This window comes from Fusarium musae, chromosome 10 (genome assembly GCF_019915245.1).
Source record: "Fusarium musae strain F31 chromosome 10, whole genome shotgun sequence".
Lineage (NCBI taxonomy): Eukaryota > Fungi > Ascomycota > Sordariomycetes > Hypocreales > Nectriaceae > Fusarium > Fusarium musae.
The window spans coordinates 1,821,434-1,842,532 of record NC_058396.1 but is presented as its reverse complement, the minus strand read 5'-3'; the positions used below and the strand labels follow the sequence as shown (position 1 = coordinate 1,842,532).

The 21,099-nt window shown below is 48.2% G+C and overlaps 6 protein-coding genes across 6 annotated transcripts; 1 reads left to right on the top strand and 5 right to left on the bottom strand.

The window, feature by feature from the left end:
- Window positions 1–1,390: 1,390 nt before the first annotated feature.
- On the top strand, window positions 1,391–2,917 carry J7337_012785 (uncharacterized protein; the record flags this gene model as incomplete). The annotated part of the gene is made up of 2 exons (XM_044830288.1): window positions 1,391–2,438; window positions 2,496–2,917. The coding sequence occupies 2 exons, from the start codon at window positions 1,391–1,393 to the stop codon at window positions 2,915–2,917; spliced, it is 1,470 nt and encodes a 489-aa protein (XP_044675204.1).
- Window positions 2,918–3,211: 294 nt separating this feature from the next.
- Window positions 3,212–3,894, bottom strand: J7337_012784 (uncharacterized protein; the record flags this gene model as incomplete). Its single annotated transcript, XM_044830287.1, has 3 exons — window positions 3,212–3,328; window positions 3,379–3,451; window positions 3,500–3,894. The coding sequence occupies 3 exons, from the start codon at window positions 3,892–3,894 to the stop codon at window positions 3,212–3,214; spliced, it is 585 nt and encodes a 194-aa protein (XP_044675203.1).
- Window positions 3,895–8,236: 4,342 nt separating this feature from the next.
- J7337_012783 (uncharacterized protein) lies at window positions 8,237–10,435 on the bottom strand (the record flags this gene model as incomplete). The annotated part of the gene is made up of 4 exons (XM_044830286.1): window positions 8,237–9,480; window positions 9,532–9,897; window positions 9,947–10,154; window positions 10,205–10,435. 4 exons carry the CDS (start codon window positions 10,433–10,435, stop codon window positions 8,237–8,239), a joined length of 2,049 nt encoding a protein of 682 aa, XP_044675202.1.
- A 496-nt stretch (window positions 10,436–10,931) lies between these two features.
- On the bottom strand, window positions 10,932–11,711 carry J7337_012782 (uncharacterized protein; the record flags this gene model as incomplete). The annotated part of the gene is made up of 1 exon (XM_044830285.1): window positions 10,932–11,711. The coding sequence occupies one exon, from the start codon at window positions 11,709–11,711 to the stop codon at window positions 10,932–10,934; it is 780 nt and encodes a 259-aa protein (XP_044675201.1).
- A 270-nt stretch (window positions 11,712–11,981) lies between these two features.
- Window positions 11,982–14,954, bottom strand: J7337_012781 (uncharacterized protein; the record flags this gene model as incomplete). The annotated part of the gene is made up of 8 exons (XM_044830284.1): window positions 11,982–12,595; window positions 12,646–12,772; window positions 12,822–13,025; window positions 13,072–13,267; window positions 13,317–13,833; window positions 13,887–14,010; window positions 14,058–14,645; window positions 14,694–14,954. 8 exons carry the CDS (start codon window positions 14,952–14,954, stop codon window positions 11,982–11,984), a joined length of 2,631 nt encoding a protein of 876 aa, XP_044675200.1.
- Window positions 14,955–15,671: 717 nt separating this feature from the next.
- Window positions 15,672–20,419, bottom strand: J7337_012780 (uncharacterized protein; the record flags this gene model as incomplete). The annotated part of the gene is made up of 4 exons (XM_044830283.1): window positions 15,672–17,555; window positions 17,620–18,393; window positions 18,474–20,105; window positions 20,156–20,419. The coding sequence occupies 4 exons, from the start codon at window positions 20,417–20,419 to the stop codon at window positions 15,672–15,674; spliced, it is 4,554 nt and encodes a 1,517-aa protein (XP_044675199.1).
- Window positions 20,420–21,099: the final 680 nt, after the last annotated feature.

The window sequence follows — 21,099 nt, the reverse complement described above, 5'->3', positions numbered from 1 at the left end:
GCCCTCTTGCCGTCAAGCGTAATGATATACATGCCATCTTGCAGGTCTATCTCCTATCAGCACTAGAAAGCATGCGCTGAAGGGTTCTCTTACCGAGTCTATCGTTTTCGATCTCCAGTACAGTTAGACCAAGCACTCAGTCTATTTCATGATGAACTCACATCGTCATTTGGGTAGGCATACTCTACTTTTATCAGCCAGTGTCAATCTGAACGAACACTTATTCTTACTCCCTTCACTTAACCTATGGTAAGTCCGCCCATTCTCTTGCGCGAAATGAAGCAGGCTTGATCGAAGTGATAAATTTAATGAACCGTCGAGTGGCTTTGTTTGTCAGAACGTTGACTTTGGTGGGGTCGGAATGGGCCTACTATATCGATAGCAGAATCGTAGTCTAAATCAACAGCCTGCCCTTCAATTAGCAAGTGCCTGATCAAACAGTGTTCCTTATTACAATTTGTTCTGACATGCTAGGCAGTTGTGAGAAGAGGCGCGATGTTTGTAAAATTTTGGGCGTCAAGGCGGGGAACAATGAGTTGATATTAAAAGCAAATAAAGTTTTGAAGCACATGATTTGCTACAAGGGCGCCTCGCCTCTCGCGCTACCCTGAAGCAGCTCTGATCTTATCATATCTTGAGCCATTTCTCTGCATACTTAGTGTGAAGTGTCTCCAAGAATGTAGGAGATCTAGTATGATAAAACTCAGATATCTCTCTTTGTATCTGGTTTTCTTGCTGTAAATATAATGTAATCAATCATTATTAACAGTTACAACCAAAATCGTGACTGCAAAGCGGTGGGGCTGTGTCCAACGCAGCCATTATACGACAATCAAGATAGCGCCGCCTCATGGGCAAACAATAACAAATACGCCTGAATATAGACTATTTTGATCTACAACCGAAACATATTGACATCTGGAAATCCATTACTGTACTCTGCAAGTCTGTAAGGCATGATAAAAGGCACCATTCCGCTATCGGCATGTGGCTGTCTTAGCTCCAGATCATACCCAAATCAGCCTAGCCGACTTTTTTTCATTTCAGCTGAACCTCAGAAAACCCCTTTCGCACTTTCGAAATGCTTCGTGACAAAGAGACAATTATCGCGACTTCAGCATGGCAGACAATGGCAAGTCGCCAACCGACATCATCACCTATATCGGTGTGCCGTTGGCAGTCTTGGGAGGTAGAGCTCCATTCCCCACGTATAACGCATGCCAAGCGACTAACTACCCCGGCAGTTCTCCCAATTCTGTACAACACGCTCTCCACGCTCATCTCGCTTTCCAAGATAAAGCGTATGCTGCGGCATAGTCGTCTTACAGCACTAACAAGGAGTGATATCGTCAATAGGGTCATCGAGATAGAGCTCCCTCGCTATGCTGTAATGCCGCTGGACAGATTCCAGGATCGCTCCGAGTACTGGACTCTGTCGCGTCATCCCAGCTCTATTCCTGGTGGTAGTTGGACCACTTTCAACTGGAAGACTCACTCAATTGGTATGAAGACCCAGAGAGTTGAGTATGCTGATCAAGTCCGACAACCTCAGGTCGAAGTAGCATTCGACGAGCTCGTCTGTTATCTGCTTGATCTTGGCGCTGTCCCGAATCCGCATGGATGGAAGTTACTGAGATCATCTGGACTTTGGACGCCTGTAGGATGCTGTTTGATGATGTCTCCCGAAGGCCGGCAAGACGCGCTGACAATCGCTCCCTCGAGTGATTCCGATGGTAATCTCTCTTTGACTGTTGCTTGGTCTAGTTCTTGGATCACAAGAGATTATTCCAACTTGCCGCCATACTGGGTCCGATTGCCCTCACCACCTCAAAAAGAGAATGCAAATAAGCCCGGAAGCGTGTCGGAGGGCCTAGAGCACTCAACTCGGAACTCAGAGGACGAGCTGACAACAGGGAAGTATCAGGGCGCCGACTCACGCCCAGGAACCAACAACGCTCCCGCACAGTCGAATGCAATCACTTGTCAGATTTCCATGTCTGGAATCGTCACGGCGCTGATTGAGCAGGACCATTATGGTGCCCAGACGACTCTGAACCTAGAAAGCCTTTACATTGACCACCTGCGAATTCAGCCTGCTAAATCCGATGGTGTGTGGTTTTCCAGTGCAGTGACCGCTTTCGGGACGTCCAGTCAGACGATCCTGTGGAACTATAAGATCCCTGACGATATTCTATCCTTTTCACGGAAGGAAACTGTACCCTGTGGAGTGTTGGTTGTCCTAGGCATTGTTGATGAATCTGAAACACCAACATGGGCAACCAGGCATGACGATCATGGAACAGACATCCACAAGTTTGCGCGAAAGTCTCAAGAACAACGAGCTGCGATGGCTGCAGAAGCACTATTGCCTCCTGCTCAACGTCAAGCGGCAGCACAGGCTCGGATGCAAAAGGAGAACCAGGAGCGGATGGAGGAGAGTAAGTCAGCCCAATCGTTTACGGATCCGAGTTCATTACTGACATGAAACGCTACAGTGCGAGAGAGGCTCAGAACAAGCCAGCTGAGACGCGATCAGCGAATGATGGAAGCCCTACGCAGCCCCAAGTGGGACGCAAAGCTTGTTGCTGAGCATTGCCTTCGATGGCTCCAAGGGAAAGGCCTTTGGGATGACTCGCTTACTGTGAAGGATGTCGTTGGCTTCATGTTGCATCGCATGGTTCTGGATGGGGAGTTCGCGTCTAAAATTTGCCGGATGCTGGACAAGTGGAAGGCTTGGGCTGATGTCGGTGGTATGAAACAGTCTGACTACCAGGCAGTTCAAGACGATCAAGTTGAATTTGCGCATGCGTCGTTGTTAGTGGCTATGATTCGAGATACATCTACTGCCTTGGAAGGAACTGTGTCTATGGACCTACAGGAATGTTTGAGGATGTGGAGAAAAGTTCGGCTTGGGTGATTTGCATTGCAGATAGAGGGGGATACCCAGTGGAGATGCTTGCTGAATTATTTTATGTCACCAAGCCGTTATCGGTCTCGGCCTATCAATCAACTCAAGAAATTACGACAACAATTGCGAGAAACATCACAGAAGGAGATTCGCTGATTAGGGCCCGGGAGTGATATTGCAAACTAAGGAGCGAACTAGCTAGCTAAAAACAAGATAACAAAGGAAACAAGCAGAAATGATCAACACTTCGAAGCTTCTGATCCAGGAGGATCATCTGCCAAATTGACGAGGCTAGTGTTGCACTCAGGCAATAGTACCGTTGAGATCGATGGTACCGGGAGGGAAAACAAAGCCGATGTTGGGATAGAAGAAGTTTCCGATGTAGACCTGGTTGCGGTAGATGCTGACATAGAAGTCAAGCTGCCACATGTCAGTATCGCGGCGGTGAAGTTGTGCCTATGGGTACTTACACCCTTGACCCAAAGCTTGAATGTGGCATTTCCAGGAGTGAGTTGGCTGAACTCATTGTAGTAGAGGGTGCCACTAAGACGACGGTTAGTCAACTTCTCTCCAGTTGTAATTCACACTCACGCATTCAGGGAACCACTCCAGGGGACGTAGAAACCAGCGCCAGAAGCAGCGAACTTCAACTCAAGAGTGACAACCTCGAGAGCGATGGTGAGGTTAGTCTTGGTGATGTTGATCTTTCCGCTGGCATTAGCCTGGTTCTTCCAGACCTGATGGTCGGGGCAGGAGTCGAATTGGATGAGGGACTCGAGGTGAGCTCGGCCACCGGGCTTGGCTACAACAGCCGAGGCAAGCTCCTGGATCTCTTGCTCAGTGGTGCTGCGGGCGTGGCTGCCGGTGGTGACGTAGGTTGCCAGAGCGCTGAGGAGGCTGTTGTCAATGTTGGAGGCGCTGACGGACTGGATGGGCAGGGCCTGGGCCTGCTGCTGCTGCTGAGGGAAGGCGAGAGTGGAAGCCATTGTGATGAGCTTGGAGTTTGTTGGAAGAGTGTTTGTTGTTGTTGGTTCTTGAGATCTGGTGAGCTTGATGAGGATGGTTTTGTTGTCCAGGTCGGGGATTCTTGTAGCTTTTATAGATTCTGTCCCATGGCTAAAAGATAGTCTTCGGGTCTTCAAGACAAACAGGCAGTATCAAAAAGGGAATGAGCGCACATCCATCAGAGAAGCTCTCATCGCTGGGCGCTTAGATGACGGTGAAGCAGTCCCCAGATGGTTTAGCCTTCTTGCTCTGTCACTGCTGAAGAATGTCAGTCTTACTTTTAGCCGGCCGTCTCATGGGCCATGAAGACACAATCTAACCGTGAAGGTCCAAATATCGTGACATTACAAGGTTGAGAGCAAATATTGCGGTGTTTCTCATCACACCGACGACGAAAAGGCTTCCTGATCAAGCTGGAGGCTGAGGTGATATTGTCTTCAGCGCTTGTGAACAGAACTGCATGACGCTATGTAATGCTGCATACCTCTGGTGGTGAGCAGAATACACTATGAGGTCAAGAAACTCACGATGATTCGAGTATAGTTGACGATGATCATGTCGGTGACATCAAGTCTGGACTCATAGCACATACAGAGAGGGAGACTAAACGCTGCGGGCCGAGACCGCATCAACTGTTGGGTTACGAATCGGAAACTAAGAGAGCAGATAGTTGATGTGATTGGCAGTCCAGCAGGGGTCCTCAGCTCGGCATCGAAGCTTACCCATACCGTTTTTGGGCGGAGATGTCTCAAACCATAAGGCCATTTTCCAATTTGGATTGCGCCATATCCCAATATCTAACGGACTAAGCCTATATTGCATCGAATAACATGCTCACCGAGCTCGGCACTTTGATTGTAGCAGCAAATCACGCAAACAGCCCAGGCTAGCCTGGGGCTTTGAGGCCCTCCCTAGCGCCCATTCCGAAAGGCTGAGCCGGGTCCTTCAGGGCATCGGTCTTACTATTGAACTACTCTCCGCGGCATCTTCGGACTCGGCGGGCAATGGGACTTTGGTAACGCTTGGTGGTTTGAGGGAATTAAGGGGAATCTAGATGGCTATACTCGGCAAAGACCCTTCTGGTTGCTATACTGAGGCTGATATCCTGACCAATAGGTCTTGAAAGCTCCCAACTCTGGAATAGAGAGAAAGTCGGTCAACGACCTCAGCTATGCCACAGTATATCTTGGGTGATCATCATACAGATTTTCTGGCTGGCTAGTAGAAACAAGACGACGAGCGAGGTGATGAAATCAAGCCCATTTGAGATCGAACAGAAGAGTTCAGCCTGTTCTTATTTCTACTACCCATGGCTTCCAGAGCTCAGTTTCGCTTGCGTCTACCATATTGAGATTAGTCTCAACCCCTCAGGGTTGCTAAGATCATGCGTATGGTTGTCTTCTCGAGTATTGCTCGAGTTATTGCAGCAGCTGGCTGTCCGGGCTAAGGTGCTCGTTCCAACCACCAGTTATCAGGTCCGGCATCAGGAAATGTCACTCTCGTCAACGCCCCCAGGCAGCATACCAAACCCCTGTACAGTAGATTCTGGCTGTCTATCTCTCATGTGCTTGCACGCTTCTCTGATCTCAATTTTTGCTTGTAGGCTGATGCAGGAACTGTAGAAATTTCCTAGGCTATAACAATGTCCAAAGTGTTATCTGAAGATCGTGGTGGGGCTCACAATTCTAGTAATTTGAGATATTCGCTCCGAGTCAGCATCGCTAGTCTCTCATGCCTCTTTCCACTCTTCGAGTTGTGCAACTTCTATTCTAGAGGTGGTCGATGATACATGTTTTTGAATAGCCTCATGTTACTATGTATAAAGTTGACGCTTCAAAGAAGCCCAGGTGTCGGTATAAAGGCAAACCCACATGAGCATATCCCGTCGCACAAAAGGCCATCAGGCATGAATTAAAAGCTTTTTCTTGTACAAGGTTTTCTTAAGTTCTATCGCTGGTGAGGCATTTCTGAAAAGCACTCATGGAAACAAATCTTGCAGACAAGGCGAAAGGCCAATCGTCGTGAAGGTTGGACGATTTCATACTTCTGGGTATACATTGCTCTTCATACAGGAGTATCATCAAAAGATTTCTCATAAATTGAAGAAGCACCATACTTCTATTCAATTGGTTTCGCTTCGTTGTGTGGTTAGCTGAACAACCCCAGCTGTCTGGGGGCCTCACCACTCATATGTTACCCTGGGTGCCTGTGAGATTTTCTTTTCGTTGGGATTTGCTGGTCGTAATGTAAGCAATTTAGCGATTTTGCAGCTGAAAAATGACGCTATGCTTGTTTTGTCGGGGGATTCTGACATGTCGTTAATCTGGTAAGCTGAGGTGATGACTCTCGACGGATGAGCTGGGCCATTTCAAAAATGCGGAGACTGGTGCACCATCAGTCGAAAAAATGCGGCTCAGTGTGCATTTGTCAGGACATTCGATTCAGTGATGAGGGATCAGCAGGGCTAAGATTAAGTCTCCGGAACTTCTGGAAATTAAGCACGAGTGTCGAAAGGTCGTGGCAACGTTAAACCCGCTTGACCCGACAAATAATGTTCACACTAACAACAATCACAGTCATAACAAAGTCAAAGCGTTTCCCCTTCACCAGTAAAAACACCAACGGACAAAACCCCCCGCACCGGCATCTCCTTTCCCCCGCGAACCATTGCCCCCTAGCGCAACCAGGATAACATCATCGAGCCTATTAGCGCCTCCTCACTTGAATCATTCGCCCAAGCTGACTGGTTCAATGTGAGACAAAAGGTGCTTTTCGTCTTATCTCCTCTCCCCCCATCCCTTCTCTTTTTCCTTCTAAACTTCTTCTTCTCTTCTTCCTCTGCGGCTCCCAAGTGAGTCTGCTGTCTTCGGCCATGCACGATGGAGGCGGATTATAGACCGAATGTCTATGCTTCTATCTTTATTACCCTGCCGCTCGCTGCGCTGGTGCTGGTGCTGAGACTCGTGGCGAGACGGTCGACGAGGGCGGGTTATGGTATTGATGATTGGTTGGCCGTTGTTGCGTTTGTGCGTTATGCTTAACGTTCGCCAGTGAAAGATCGCTGATGATTGATGTGTAGATTGGAGCGCTCGCGTACTCGGTTGACAACCTTGTCTGTAAGAGGATGCCCATTCAAAATGCATCAATTGCGATAACTAAATTCGACTTTAGTTCTTTTTGCCTTCGGTCTCGGCCGCCCGTTGGAAGATGGCCCGTCGCATCTCACCGAAGAAGAACGGCTCGAACGATCATACCTCCTCATTTGGCTCAGCAGCCTGGCGTACACCATCGGCATCGGCTTCGCCAAATTCGCCATCTTGACATTTTACTGGCGCCTCTTCAAATATTCTACTTCGCGCATCGCAATCCAAGTTGTCTTTGTGCTTTGTGTCGCATGGTTCATCGTCCGTATACTCCTGTTGACACTGTCATGTATGCCGACGTCAGCCTACTGGGATCTTGCCCGACGAACTACACATTGCCATGTCACGAGCAATATTTATTTCTTCTCCACTGGTTTAACGCATGCTGTTTTGGATATTGCCATTCTTGTTCTCCCGCTGATTGAAGTCATCAAAATGCATCTTCCGCTTGGTCAAAAACTTGCTGTCATGGCCCTCTTCGGCTTCGGTGCTCTGTGCGTTCCCCGTGTGTGATATCTCGTGCCCTGGACTGATACGTGAACAGTGTTTGTGTTTTGACGATTCTGGTCATCCATAATTCCTTCGAATTCAATGGAAGTTCAAAAGAAATCGCCCTCAAGATCGGTTATCACGGGTCTTTGGCTGCGGCCGAATGCAATCTCGCCAATGTTTCGGGTATATCACCCCGGCCCAAATCGTGAACCTCAATTGACATGCAACAGTTTCGCTACCGATGCTGCGACCCGTATTTCGAAAGATGGTACCCTCTTCATTCCTTGCCTCTCACAGAAGTAAGCGCGCAGTCATCGACTCAGCACTATCACCAGAATACGGCATCAAGGGCAGTCGCGGCACTGAAGCATCAGTACAAAACGACTCAAGTTCCGTGTGTGAATTTGCAATGAACGATGATATCCCCGCGGGATACGATATTGAGGCGTCACATGCTGGGTGGAGTTATGGCACAGAGATCACAATCTCGAGTCCTTGGAGACATCAAACGCCTCCATCGACAGTAAACGAAGGATTGGATGGGATACAAATATCTGAAGAAACAACAGTCCACGTTGAACGCATAGGGCCTTATCCATAATCGGCTCAGTAAATGAATAATATTAATACTGCTTCATTGAAGTCATAACTATTTGCGCCGTGAGGCACCTTTTACTGTAATCTCAGACTACAGCTTTGAAGAAACATTCGACGTATCGCATCCGCAACTATCGGAAACCTCTGCATTCTTGCTCTCAATTAGAGTGCTCTTGTTTACGCTCTGCTCACTAGGTGGCACATCCAGCGCAGGGTTCTTGGTGAAGAAGTTGACAGGCTTGAGATGCACCTTGAGAATCTCAACCGGCATGACAGGGAAGTCTTCGATGCGTGGGATATGGTTGATACCGAATTGCACCCAAACCACAATGTCAGACTCCGGTGTCAGTGATTCGTTCCTTTGTGCCCAAGTTCTCACACCTGCGTCTCCACGAGACTGATTGGTATACCATCCTCCCGCGTACAGTTCGCGGTCGCGATGTGTGGTGACATAAATGTTATGGTCTGCGAACTCAGCGCGCTTATGCAAGAAGCTGTCTTCGTCGCCCATGAGCTTCTGGAAAGGCGGGGCCATGATCTTATAGCCCACCGGCTTGCCGTTGATAGGATTGAGGGAGTTGGGGTTGGTGATCTTATAGACCCTACTAAGGTCATAATCGATATCCAAACCAGCAGTCTTATCAATGGTCTTCTCAACGACTTCGTAGCCGGTACCATGAGGGTTCAGGTGGGGATCACGAGGTATTCTGTGGGCTTCGCTGTATACCAGCTGGTTCGTGTGGCCGTCAATCATGGGATCGACACGTAAGGAGAAGATATGTTGATGAACGCCTGCCAGGACACCGGGGTGTACGACAGTTCCAAATGGCACTCCTGTCTTGTCCAGCTCGTGGTCAATCGGCTGTGTAGACAGGATACCCGTGGCGCGGACTTCATACGTGACCTCTCCTGCTTGGTTGAACAGGAACATGAGGATATACTCGTAGTTCGAGACTGTGATTATAGACTGCAGTACAAGCTCACGTGCGCGTACAACAGCAGCTCTTCCAGTTCTGTAGTTGGTATGCTTCCATCCAATACCAGCATCTTGCTCATGAATGCAAATGACGTTCTCCATCGGCAGCGGCCTGCCTTGATCATCGCAAATCACGCCGCTGAGGTACTGAATGCTGCCTAAGCAATCACAGCCAAGCTTGAGGTTATTTGCTGTAGCGCCAGCACCGGCATCACCCAGGTCAAATGCTGACTTCTTGTGGAACGGGTGACGCGGATCGCCATATGGCACGCTCATGTCTGATAGGGATAGTCTGTAGAACAAGGGACGGTTGTCATACTTGACGTTGTACAGCACCATGCCTTCACGCTGATTAAAGCCTATTTCTGTCAGCTGGGTGATCATCGAGTTAGACAAGATATCAGACTAACCGACGAAGAAGGTCCACTTTTGCCATGAGACAACGTTTCCAGTCTCACCGACCGGGGTGACATTGAAGCTTGGCCCTTCTGGCTGGCTTACGTGAAGTGGCTTGAGATCCTTTCGCAGCTCTTGCGCCTCTGGGATATACTCATTTGCGGGCTTGGGTTGATATGGTGCCAATGGTTTGATGGTGTTGTCAGCGCCAGTAGGAAGTACATCAATCCGGATGACTTTGTAATTGACGCATTCAATGACCGGCGACACAGGCAAGGGGAATGCGTAGTGGTTGGAATCAGCTTCACCAGAGTTTGCGGGGTCTCGCATGTACAGGAAGACCTGGTACATACGGGCATCATCCTCAACTCCGTCGGACCCTGATCATGTCAATTCTTACTCCATCTCACCACGTATCAATGGGCTTACCGTAAATCCAGGGGTCAGCACAGACAACAGTCCCCTCTGGCAACTTTAGCTTCTCGAGCTCAGCCAAAACCTGCGGGTCTTGAAGCGCAAGTTTCTCAACCCTCTGCGCCTCATCATAGTCCACATTGCCGTGGACATTCGGCCCAAGCTTCACATTGCTCTCAATTCTTCCAGTGGTCAAGTTGACTATAGCTTCATGGAAAATATCCTGTGACTGTCAGATCATGCACGATGATAACCTAAGTGGGGTAAACTCACCGTTCCACGGATATAATACGCAACAAAAGCCAAACGTTCAAGCGGCGAAGGGGAAGTTCCGTTGTCGAACGCTTCTAAATACGGTGCAAGCTTCTCCTTCGGTGGCTCGCTGAGCGTTATAACCTTAAAAGATAGTGAGACAGACTGTGGCCAAACGCTCTCGATCAAGCGTGCGCTAGCCTGAATCTCATCGCCCGTCAGCGGGCAAAGCGGGTGGAGAGCAGAAGACATGATTGTGATCTGAGAACCGTTGTTAATCGGATGAAAATAACAATTGACGAAGTTGCAAACTATTTATCATTCATGGCGGGTCTGATGGTCTTGGTGCGGAGGTGTCGATTCACCCATTCCTCCCCACCACGATTCTCCAAAAATTGCTCCGTTGGGAAGTTGGATCCATTCAACGGCTAGGATGCACTTTCTGTATGTGGGAAAGCGTAACGCAGAAGTGAGAATGACTGATGATAAGGTGCGTATTGGGAAAGGATCGTCTTTGTCTGTCCCGCTTATCGTAGTCGAGATATGCTCGGTTCCGACATCGTGGGGAATATCATCTGCGATAAGCTACGATCACTCAAAGGGCGGAGCTAAAGCGCGTAATTACATACTATTGGTGGTTGCAAAGACCTATCAAAAGACAAGGATGCTCAGTGAAGCTCGTGTTCAACTTCATTCCGCTTGACGGTTTATCTTCCGCCTATAGTCCCTCGGGGGCCTCTCAACCTTATCAAAGTGAGTCTGCTGGCCATGGAAAACAGGGCTTATACTTTTGCTGCAAAACAACACTCCCCTCGGGAAACTCTCTTTGGGCCAGATCAATAGGCTTTGCATCGCCTGGAACCGTCCAAGAGCTGGCTAACCCAACTGGCTCGGCAGCATCCTCCCTCAGCCTAACTACCTTATCCGGACGAGGCGAGAAGTCATTCAACAGCTCAGGATCGGTGCTCTCTTCGAATTCTCCTGGTTCAGCAACAATCCAGACATGTTGGTGGGGTTGCTGATACTCAAAGTCTGGGCCGCCGCAATCCTCCGGGTCGGGCTGATAAAAGTCGTTGGTGAGGGGTAATTCCACCGAGCAATTGTCAAGACCTTCCTCGATGCTCGATTTGGCCGTGATGTAGAATATATAGTTGATGGCCAAACACTCGGTCTGGATGAGGATCTTCATAACAACATCTGTGCTCTCAGCCACGCCGTCGTTAACCTGGTCTTCAGTGGCGAACTGGTCAATGTACCAGACTGCGCGTCTGCTCTTGGCTTCCTCGTCAACGACGATGAATGGATCTGTGTTGCCAGCTTCGGTTTCTTTTGCACGCATGTATTGATGCGATTTGCCTAAATAATCGTCTGGTGCATGCATAATTTTGATTTGCATCAAGGGAGCGAATTTGTAGTATGCGCCACGCTCAAACCTTGACTTCAAAGCTTTCAGCTCATCATCTGTGAATGGAGTGGTAAGATAGCATTTGAAGCAATTGCCATGTTGGTTGGGTGGTAGATAAACCATTTTGGCGATCTTCAAAATGACATGTCAAGCATACTCTATTAAAAGAAAAAGAGAAAATGTGGCATTTTTACACAACAATTTAGTTGAGGCAGTGGAAGCGCTAAAGCGAGTTCTGCCTAGAGTACGGGCATGATGGTGTCGTAGGATCAGCGGCACAGCCACGTATTCAACATTGCCCAGGCGTTATTAGTCTCGTTCATCATATGTGAGAATAAAAGCATATCCTGCTTACTTGTCGCTACATACTTGGCTATCTAACTTATAGCATATCTAGGCAAAGGTTCCTGGCTGAGGACCAAAGAAGGTTCCATTGGGGACTTTGAGGCGAGTGCAGGTCTCAGCCTCACAACCACTGTCTGCACTGTTGCCGATCCAATTGATCGACGCGCCATGGTAACTCACAGCGAAAAAGATGACCACCGCAGCGAGAGCAATTCCAGTCTGCCAGGCTGCCGAAAGCACATAGTTGTACTTTCCCCAGAACTGAAGGTATCTCTTGCGAACGATAACCCAAGAGATCCAGCCTGGAATAACAGCCGGCCAGACGTAAGCCAGGTTGTATGGAGACCAAATATGGCCACCACTGAAGATGACGACGGGGTGAAGCTTTGTAAGCCAGTGCGTCTTGGGAAGCTTGCGGGTGGCGTAGTAGTAGACGACGGGAAAGGCCAGTCCGACTGGGAATGCAGCGAGGAGGGCAGTGTACATGCCGCCCTCTCCAAAGACTCTTTGAGGTGCGAGAGAGCCAAAGAGTACAGCGGCGGTGAAGTAAGACTCGACACCGGGGCATGTGAAGCGATCCTTTTGGTTAGGCTGACAGATGTCGCGGATGTTGAGGATCTGGAAGTTCATGACTGCGGTACAAACAAACGCGGAGACAATAGCTATTGGCAGTCAGTTGGGGTCAATAAAGAAGTCCTGAAGTGTTACTGACTGGCAACTGTCTGACACCAGAAAGTTTGGCGCTGAGGAATCTTGAGGTAGTGACCAAGCTTCAGATCATTGGCGAAATCGAGAGCATGAGCGACTGTCACATATCCAAAGCCTTTGAAGAAGTTCATCTACTAATTTTAGATGCGAACATTAAAGTCTTGGTGGTCGGATACTTACAGCCAAGGCATTACCAGGCTGCCATGCTCCTCCGATGAACTCAGCAAGGACATTGAACTCAACCTCGATGCCGGTGGTGGCAAAGATGATTCCAGTTGGAATAGTGAAGAGGATAGCAAGAGCAAGACCGAAGAAGACGGTGCCGACACTGGTGTTGGTGGGCCATCCTGCTACAGAAGCAATACCGAAAGCAACTCCAACGATCTACATTGTATTAGTCAACGTCACTATGTTTCTCTAAAGAACTTACGTTGAGTATGAGGTACCACCACTCTGGAACCTCGGTGTACTGCTCCATCAGCTTTGTGTGAACATCCTTGAACTCATTGATCTTGCTGTTCTTTTTGAAGCTTTCCCAGAGCGACACAAAACCAAGTTTGATGTCGTTCCAGTGATACAGAGCAGCATAAGAGATGATAGCGCTATACACGGCGAAGAAGTAGATGCTATTCGTGTCAGTGACATGCAGATTACAAGTTCAAGATAAGAGCTCACTAGTATGTGATGGATGAAGCCGCGATGTAGACCTGACTATAAGCCTGATACTTCTCAACGTCGAGTAATCCACGATCATCCAAGATAGATGATACGTTGTACTTGGCACCAGTATGGTCGAACATGGTGTTTGTGTTGACGGGAAGATATCCGGTGTTGTACGTGTTGTTCCAGTACATCGCAATGATAGTAATTCCACCCAACAAGGCACCAAGAAACATGTTGACAGTGACATGAAAGGGGACCAGTAGAGGATCAATATAGTAGGTAGCAACGTTCCAGTCAAATGTAGGAAGAGGGTTAAAACCGAGGCCTTTGGTTACACCAGTGATAGCTGTAAGGGTGAAGTTGTTGGGCGAGATCCATGCCATCCAGTTGAAGAGAGACAAGGCAGTAGCGATAAAGTCGGGGAACCAGAACCAGACGAACATGGCGGCGAAAGAGAGCATGAAGAAGCGATATCGGGACATGCTGTACATTTTCTTGAAAGGACCAAGCACGCTTGCGTTTCCAGATTCTGCCGCGGTCAGTCAATTTTGCATACTAGATCTGCAGCTTCCAATGACTTACCATTGTGTAGACTCTGGTTGAGGGCTATGGTTGCTAGGGAGCGAGGCCAGATGCAGAAGGATGGGTAGACTAAGAAACGTCGCGCCAGCCCAGCAAGACCGAAGCCCAGCAAATTCATAGCCAGCTATCCCGGTTAGTCAAGCTCAGTGAGTTTTTCACAATTCTACTCACTGAGAGGCAGATCTGAAAACCAAAGTCCGCAGCAAATGGCAGGTCAAAGTACTTCTTTAACCAACTAGTAAAAATGATATATCGCGAATGCGGCAAACTTGTCGAGACATTCGCCATGATAGAGATCAGCATGTGCTCCTTCTGATTGAACTTTCCAGGATTGAGCTGCAACTTCTGGCCAAACAGCGTGAACTCGCCAACAGGAAGCCATTTCTCCCAAGCTTTACCCAGCGGAAACGAGAGGAGTTGGATGACTGGCGCTTGAAGTCGGATAGTCGGTTGTCGCACTGAGAACAGTTGATTCACGAAGCTCTGCACGATCACGAAGAACAAACCAATAGTCCAGGCTCGAATGGTTCCAGCTGGTGTCGATGGGTCGTCCTTGTTGCTTACTACGGCGCGGACTTCTGCGTAGGGTGAGTTGATGGTGACGAGTGAAATCTCAGTCTTGATGTCTGAGATGAGATCTGCGTGGTTCTGGGGATTGGCGAAGATGTCTTCGTTGCTAAGAAACTCTTGAATGCGGATGATGGATTCTGAGCTGAAGTTTGGGTCATGCTCATGAAGGTAAATCAGGTTTCCAGCGCGCTGGATCGATGTTAGCGACTATCAAGGGCCAGCATTGATTCTTCTCACCTTTCTTGCCTCATCCAAGTCCATCGTACGCGCATGCTCTTCTGCTTCGATAATTTCCTCTGCTGTAGCACCCAAAATCTGAGCTCTTCCAATTACGGGCTCATTCTTGAGAGACCCTGTAGAGACAACATCCCCCTCTCTCTTGTCCGTAGCTTGAATGTCGCTACCTGTGACGACCTTTTCAGAATTAGAGGCCATTTCTGTGTTGGATTGCGATGGTTCGGCAGATGCGCCTTCAGAGTCAGAAGATTGGGGAACCATCTTATAAAAAGCGTTGCAGATCTGGTCGGACGAGGCCGATCACGACGCAGTTGTCGTACAGCACGTTCTTCTTGGCGAGTGGTCTGAATGGAGTAATTGCGCACGACAAGCGTCTATGCTCACGGGCTCAATGTCTATATTTGTCCTGGTTGGGTCGTATGGGGCCGTGTGGGTTGTCGGGCCGGTGATGGAGCAGCTAAGAAATACAATTGATAACAGGATCCAGATGCTCAGGGTTTTTCTGCAAGGACTTCTCCCAAAGGTCTATTATTTCTCCAGAGGATGGTGATCAATCTTCATCATCGTTGACGCAATAGAAAGCATTGGGAAGGCCACATAAGTCTCGTGATGTTTATTGACCACCAAAACAACAATTTCCAGAACAACAAAGTTTTGTGTTGATACACAAAGCAGCTTGTGGCGTGAACTACCACTGAACGTCATGAATATCAGCCACACGAAAGCTTTTTTCTTGTGGATTTCCTATCAGGGATCACTGGGAAACGACATGCTGAACTCAAATTGCGTGCTCACAAGGTGGATGCGTATCATTTTCGGGCCGCGATATTTCTCCGTCGTATAAACTTTTTGAACTATCGCGCCTTCGGATCCTTGTTGTGAGCGATCGGTTTCGGTTTTTCCCTTACGTATATCCTTGCAGCGGGGTACAAAAGAACGTGTTTTCGGGAAATGGGCGACAACACCAACTGCGCTATGCTACTCTATATCCCATTCCTTCCAGATTGTACTCAACCACTCCTTGATCTTGACTCTCTGCCCCCCGATATGTCGACCATCAACAATTTCGCCTCCCATCATGACAGTCCCATCACGCAGACCTGTGCTCTCTCTTAAGTTCCACCGCGGAACATGAAGCCACTTATGGCTTGCATCACAAGCCAACATCTTTGATGTGCCTTGTTGAAGCAGCGGTAAACAGTTTTGACAAAACGGAGTGTCCCAGCAGTATTTACAGATGTTGATGTCAGTCTCGAAATCCCAGGTCCTTCCGCAATTTCCGTTACAATAGTATCGCCAGTTGATCACAATATCGCCGTAAGTGATCTCATACGGCTGGTTTGGCCCATTTCCATCCTCCGCAGCAGGTCGTTTCTGGGCCAGAAGCGAGTAGATCCTCTCATAGGACTCAGTTGTGGCGGCATTCTCATCCTTGTCATGTTCCAGATGGATTCGTCGTTGCAACTCTTCCAGGACAGCCGTGTACCTGGTCGGGGCGGCATCACTCGGTGAGAACTTCTCTTTCACAAACTCAAGAAGCTCCGTTGCGGCGAATTTATCCTCACCCCGAATCTCACCAAGCCTCATTTCGACCGTCTTCTCTATCGGTCCTGTAAGCTCAAAGGCGATAAGAGCATTAATGTCATCCCCTGTATGAAGTAGACACTGGAACAAGACGAAATATGCATCTGCATCATTCTCGTCCGTATCGTCAGATAGCATCTCATGAGCTGTAAGCATGTTCTTGCGGAAATGTGCTCTTGCTGCGGTAAGGTTTCCTTGCAGGACTTCGTAGGCTCCCATGTAAGACTCGGCTGGGGACACCCGGTTGTCGTCGTACGAAATTCTGTGGCCGACAATGATCTCACCAAACTTTCCAAAAGCTGAGGACTCGGTGTTTTCTGTCGTTGCTTCTTTGAAGTAATGGCGCACTATACCATTGATGACTTGGCCGCCCAACCACATCCATTTCCACTGGACGTAAGTGCCGGTTTCTTCAATAACCTTTCTCGCATCAGAGTGGCATTCCTCCCAAAGTCTAACTGCAGAGGCGAGTGGATCCTCATCGGCTTCTTTTCCGTAATAATAGAGTGCAAAACCCTTGTAGAGCCGAAGGGCGCTCTTCTCAAACAGCAGCTCTCTGTCAGCTGCGAGCTGGATAGCTTCGTCCATGGCGCTTAGAACCATCCCGAGCATCCCATCGCGGGAATCGGTTAGCGAGAGCAGACTGGTGAAGTACCTTTCGTAAGTTTCTTCCTCCGCTGCCATGAGTAGAAGTGTAGAACCTAGGCGGCTTATACCGCAATCTGTAGACATCTTATGACTCATAGATTCAACAAGGTCTAATGTACGGTCATTAGACTGCGATGTAAGGCTGGCTTCCAGCACGCGGTAATATGTCTCGTCAGCTTGACTCGCCTCTAGAGCCTTTTCGTAGTAGATAGTTGCTTGGTCCGGCTCCTTTAGTTCAAAGTACCATTTTCCAAGATCCATGTTCAATGCCCAGATTGCGCCAGAGTAAGACTCTTTCACATCGGAGAGAGCCTCCAACGCCTTCTTCTGTGATGCGCAGGCGTCTTTCAGTTTTCCTGCTTGATAATATGCTTGTGCTAGACCTTTGTAACACGTCCATGACACTCCAGGCATCTTAGTTGCCTTCAAGAACATCGCTATCGCATAATCGAACTCATCGACCTTTCTGGCAGTCTCACCAATTCTCTCGTACCACAAAGATTGCTCTTCCGTAACTTGAAGTATGCACTTGCTCCAGCGCTCTGCCTTGTCAAGAAGCAAAGTCTCTTCATCTGTGCTCAAAATCACAAGCGATTCGTCGGACGCATTTGAATCTCCCTCGGAAACTTCCTAGTATGATGTTAGTCAAAGAAAGCTAGACACATGCCTGAACAAGGATTCATTCTAGACTTACTAATGTGAGATACCGGATGAGAGACCTATATGCTTCACAAGGGTCATTCCCGCGGCTTTTGAGCCATCTGTGGCCCACTTCACGGGCCATAGAGGAGAGTAAAGCACGGTGGGGACTCGGGCTTGAGATAACCTTGTCCAGCCAATCCATTTGATATATCCCGAAATGTCCAGTAACATCAGGATCCTGTAGCCATGTCAGAAGTGTCGAGATTTGCGTCGTGTCGCCGAACAGAGGCAAATCAACGAAGTGGTTCCAATGCCTCCTGATGATGGTGCCTTGGCCGAGGATGTCGAAAAGCATACTGCCAATTTCTTTCTTTGCTGCATTATCGACTTTGTAATCACTTTCTGGGTTGTTAAGTTCCTTCAGATGTTTAGGAAGGTTACAGACTAGATATCTTCCCAGACTTTCAGTCCTATCATCTGGCTTCTTTATCAAGAAACTTATGGCCTGCATCACTATCGCTAAGTGTGCGTCGTACCCGTTCACCCTGATTTCGCCCTTAGTCTGAGTAACCTGTCCAGCTAGTGGCTCAAACTCGAACTTGTCAACCACTGACTTTTGGAATAAGGCCCAAAGGAAGTTCTGCACCGTTGTAATGTCGCCCTTTGTGATGGTGATGGTCGCTGTTATCCTTGGGGTGTCGTCATCGACGGATTGTAGTTGCTTTGGGTCCTTGATTACCAAGGATAGGAGATCGCGCCGAACAGTGATCTGCCCATCGACCTCAAAAAGTCTGGAATATTTCCCCTGTAGTTTCTTCGCCAGCTTCTGAAGTGGAGTTGATCCGAACCGAAGGAACTTAGTAGGTCAGCATCTATGTCTTCAGAAATTCCAGACAGCAAACTCACAAGCGCTGCCTCCAGTTGATCGACACTAAGCCACTCAAAACCATAGACTACCCAGATCAACAGCTCATTTATCTCATCAATATTCTGTGGGGATAGTTGCTCTTGAAGCTCGGCAACAACATTTTTCGAAATCGCCTCTCGGCCCCAGTCAGACTCTGTCAACAGATCATCTAGTTCTGACTCCTGTCCGCCTGAATCTACCAGGTCCTTAATTCTATCCAGTGCTGACTGGACTTTGAAAAAACTTCCGCCTGCCATCTCTATCAGTTTCTCGTTGATTTTCTGACGGCTTGTTTCGTCCTTCGAGTCGTTGCCCTGGAAGATATCGTATTTGCGCATTGCCCTCTTGATATACGATTCAATGTCTGAACTGTTGGACTTCGCTATGTTGATTGTTGGGGATTCGAAACGTCCGAGTGATTGGACTGCGTCACCTTTGCCACTAACCAGGAGCCGAATCCCTCTCCTATCGCTTTCTGCAGCATGTGAGTGACTAGCCTCCTTGATAACAGAAAATAACTGCGTGCCGGCATCGGCATGCATCTTCGATAGTTTTTCCACTCCATCGAATATGAAGTAGTAAGTCGTATCTCCACGTGGTTGTCCAAGTTTCAGGTCCTTCCACAACGATTCACAGCTCACATCAGTGAAGTAAGTGCCATTATCTTTCTCTTCACAGATGGAGGCTATGCTCTTGGCAAGTGCCATGTCTTGCTCCGCCAGTTGTAAAGCAATATGCTTCAGGGCTGTTCGAGCTGGCGTCGGATCACCCTTATCAGCTTTATCTGATAGTGAAGGGAAGAAATACCAGGCCAGGAGAACTCTGGAAGACCGTTCTGTCGGTGTCTTGTATCTGGCTTTGAGTTTCTGGACAATCGTTGAAACGGTAGTAGATCTCCCGGTGTTCTTTTCGCCAAGTAGCAATAGTAGAGGTCGTGCCCCGGCAGCATCTGCGTCAGCCCAAGAAGTATACGCTTCCTCGTCATCAAGCCAGCTCCCGCTGTTCTCGACCCTGGAGTCGCACAGTCTCTTGAACATGTCTCTGCTGACCTCAAGGTCTTTTTCATCAATACCAAGCTTTTCTTTTATCTTAGACAAGTATGCCTTCTTCGTCGTGTCCTGTGCTCGCTTGGTCTCTGCCTGCTGCAACGTGGTGATCTTGCTGGCAATCTCTTCGGTCCACTTTCCAGTCTCGAAGACCTTTGCGAGGATAATGGATACTTCGTGTCTGCTTTCCAGAGCAACTTCTAATGTCAAAGTCGCCTCGACTGACTGTTGTCCATGAATGGCCTGTCTAAATTTCCTCAACTCAACGCTGAGCCCTGAGTCATCGTCAAGCAACGCCTTCTTGACGTTGGACTTGAACTTGCTCCATTTGCTATTAGGGTCTTTGAGTGTTATGACCAAGGCGCAAATATCGACTAGACTGATCATGGTGATATGAATTGCACGAGTCAAGTCGGTATCAATCTTCCTGAACTGCTCGATGCGCTCATAGATCCTAAATTGGCTCAGAGACGGTGCGACAACGGCAAAAACTTCGTCAATTGCTTCATGGAAGTCTCGTATCTTCTTGGGGGCTTCCAGAAGTATACTCATGGCGTTAAACACCACACTTGCCGGTTGGAAAACCTGTTCAAGTGTCAATGGCTTGTAGGTTCAATCGAATCGAATGAAATTACCACGCTAGCACCTTGTGCAGCTATGCCACCGAGGAGTTTTAGGCATTCAAGGATATTCAGGCCTATGTCCTTTTTATGTTTCAGTGTACTTGCGGCGTCACTATTTGTATTCGGATCATCTCGCGATTCTATCTGTTTTCGCACGTCGTCTATTGTCATTGGAGGCTTTCGGTTGAGGCCTTTTCCGGTACGAGCCAGAAATCGCTCAGCTGCTTCGTCCCATAACTGCTGCATGGTTAAATCATCTGTGCCTGATGAAGCCATGATGCAAGATGATGCTGTTGGGCTTCAGCGATTGAAAGGATGAAAGCTATGGGCTCAAGGGAGCAGGGGAAAAACTAGAAAGCGAGATATTCCTTGAACGAGTGACTTTCATCTATACACTGTCTTTTATAAGCTTACCAAGACATCAGATCTGGTTGTCCCCAACTTGCATGGTTGTATGGTCGTTTTATGTTATGAGGGAAATTTCTTGCCTTAGCCTCAAAGCCCGCAACCCTCCACGCAACCAGACAGCAACCAGGCTTCTCCATTTCTGTTAAATGCATTCAGCTCAAACCAGGTAATATGCTGCACCTGATGAGGAGTTATTACGCAAAATAGTGACAGCCTGGTTCGGCTTACCTGAATGGGTAGTCTGAGCCGTCAGCTGACTATCTTATTCCCTGTAGGTGCATGACTTCGCGCAAGTTGTTACTGGGGTCCAATTCAATGTTTTTCACTTCTCATTTTAGGGCTCTTGAATCCTGGAAGTGTTGGTTCTTCGAGCGAGACTTGAACTAATTTGACCAGTTGAGTTGACTTGAAAGCAGTTTTCCGACCAACATTCATATGATACAAATCCACTCGAGATGTTGTATATAAGTTCAATTCCAATTCATAACTGTGACTGAGGTATCTGCGCTAAATCCAACATGATAACAAATAACCGAGAACGCCATTTT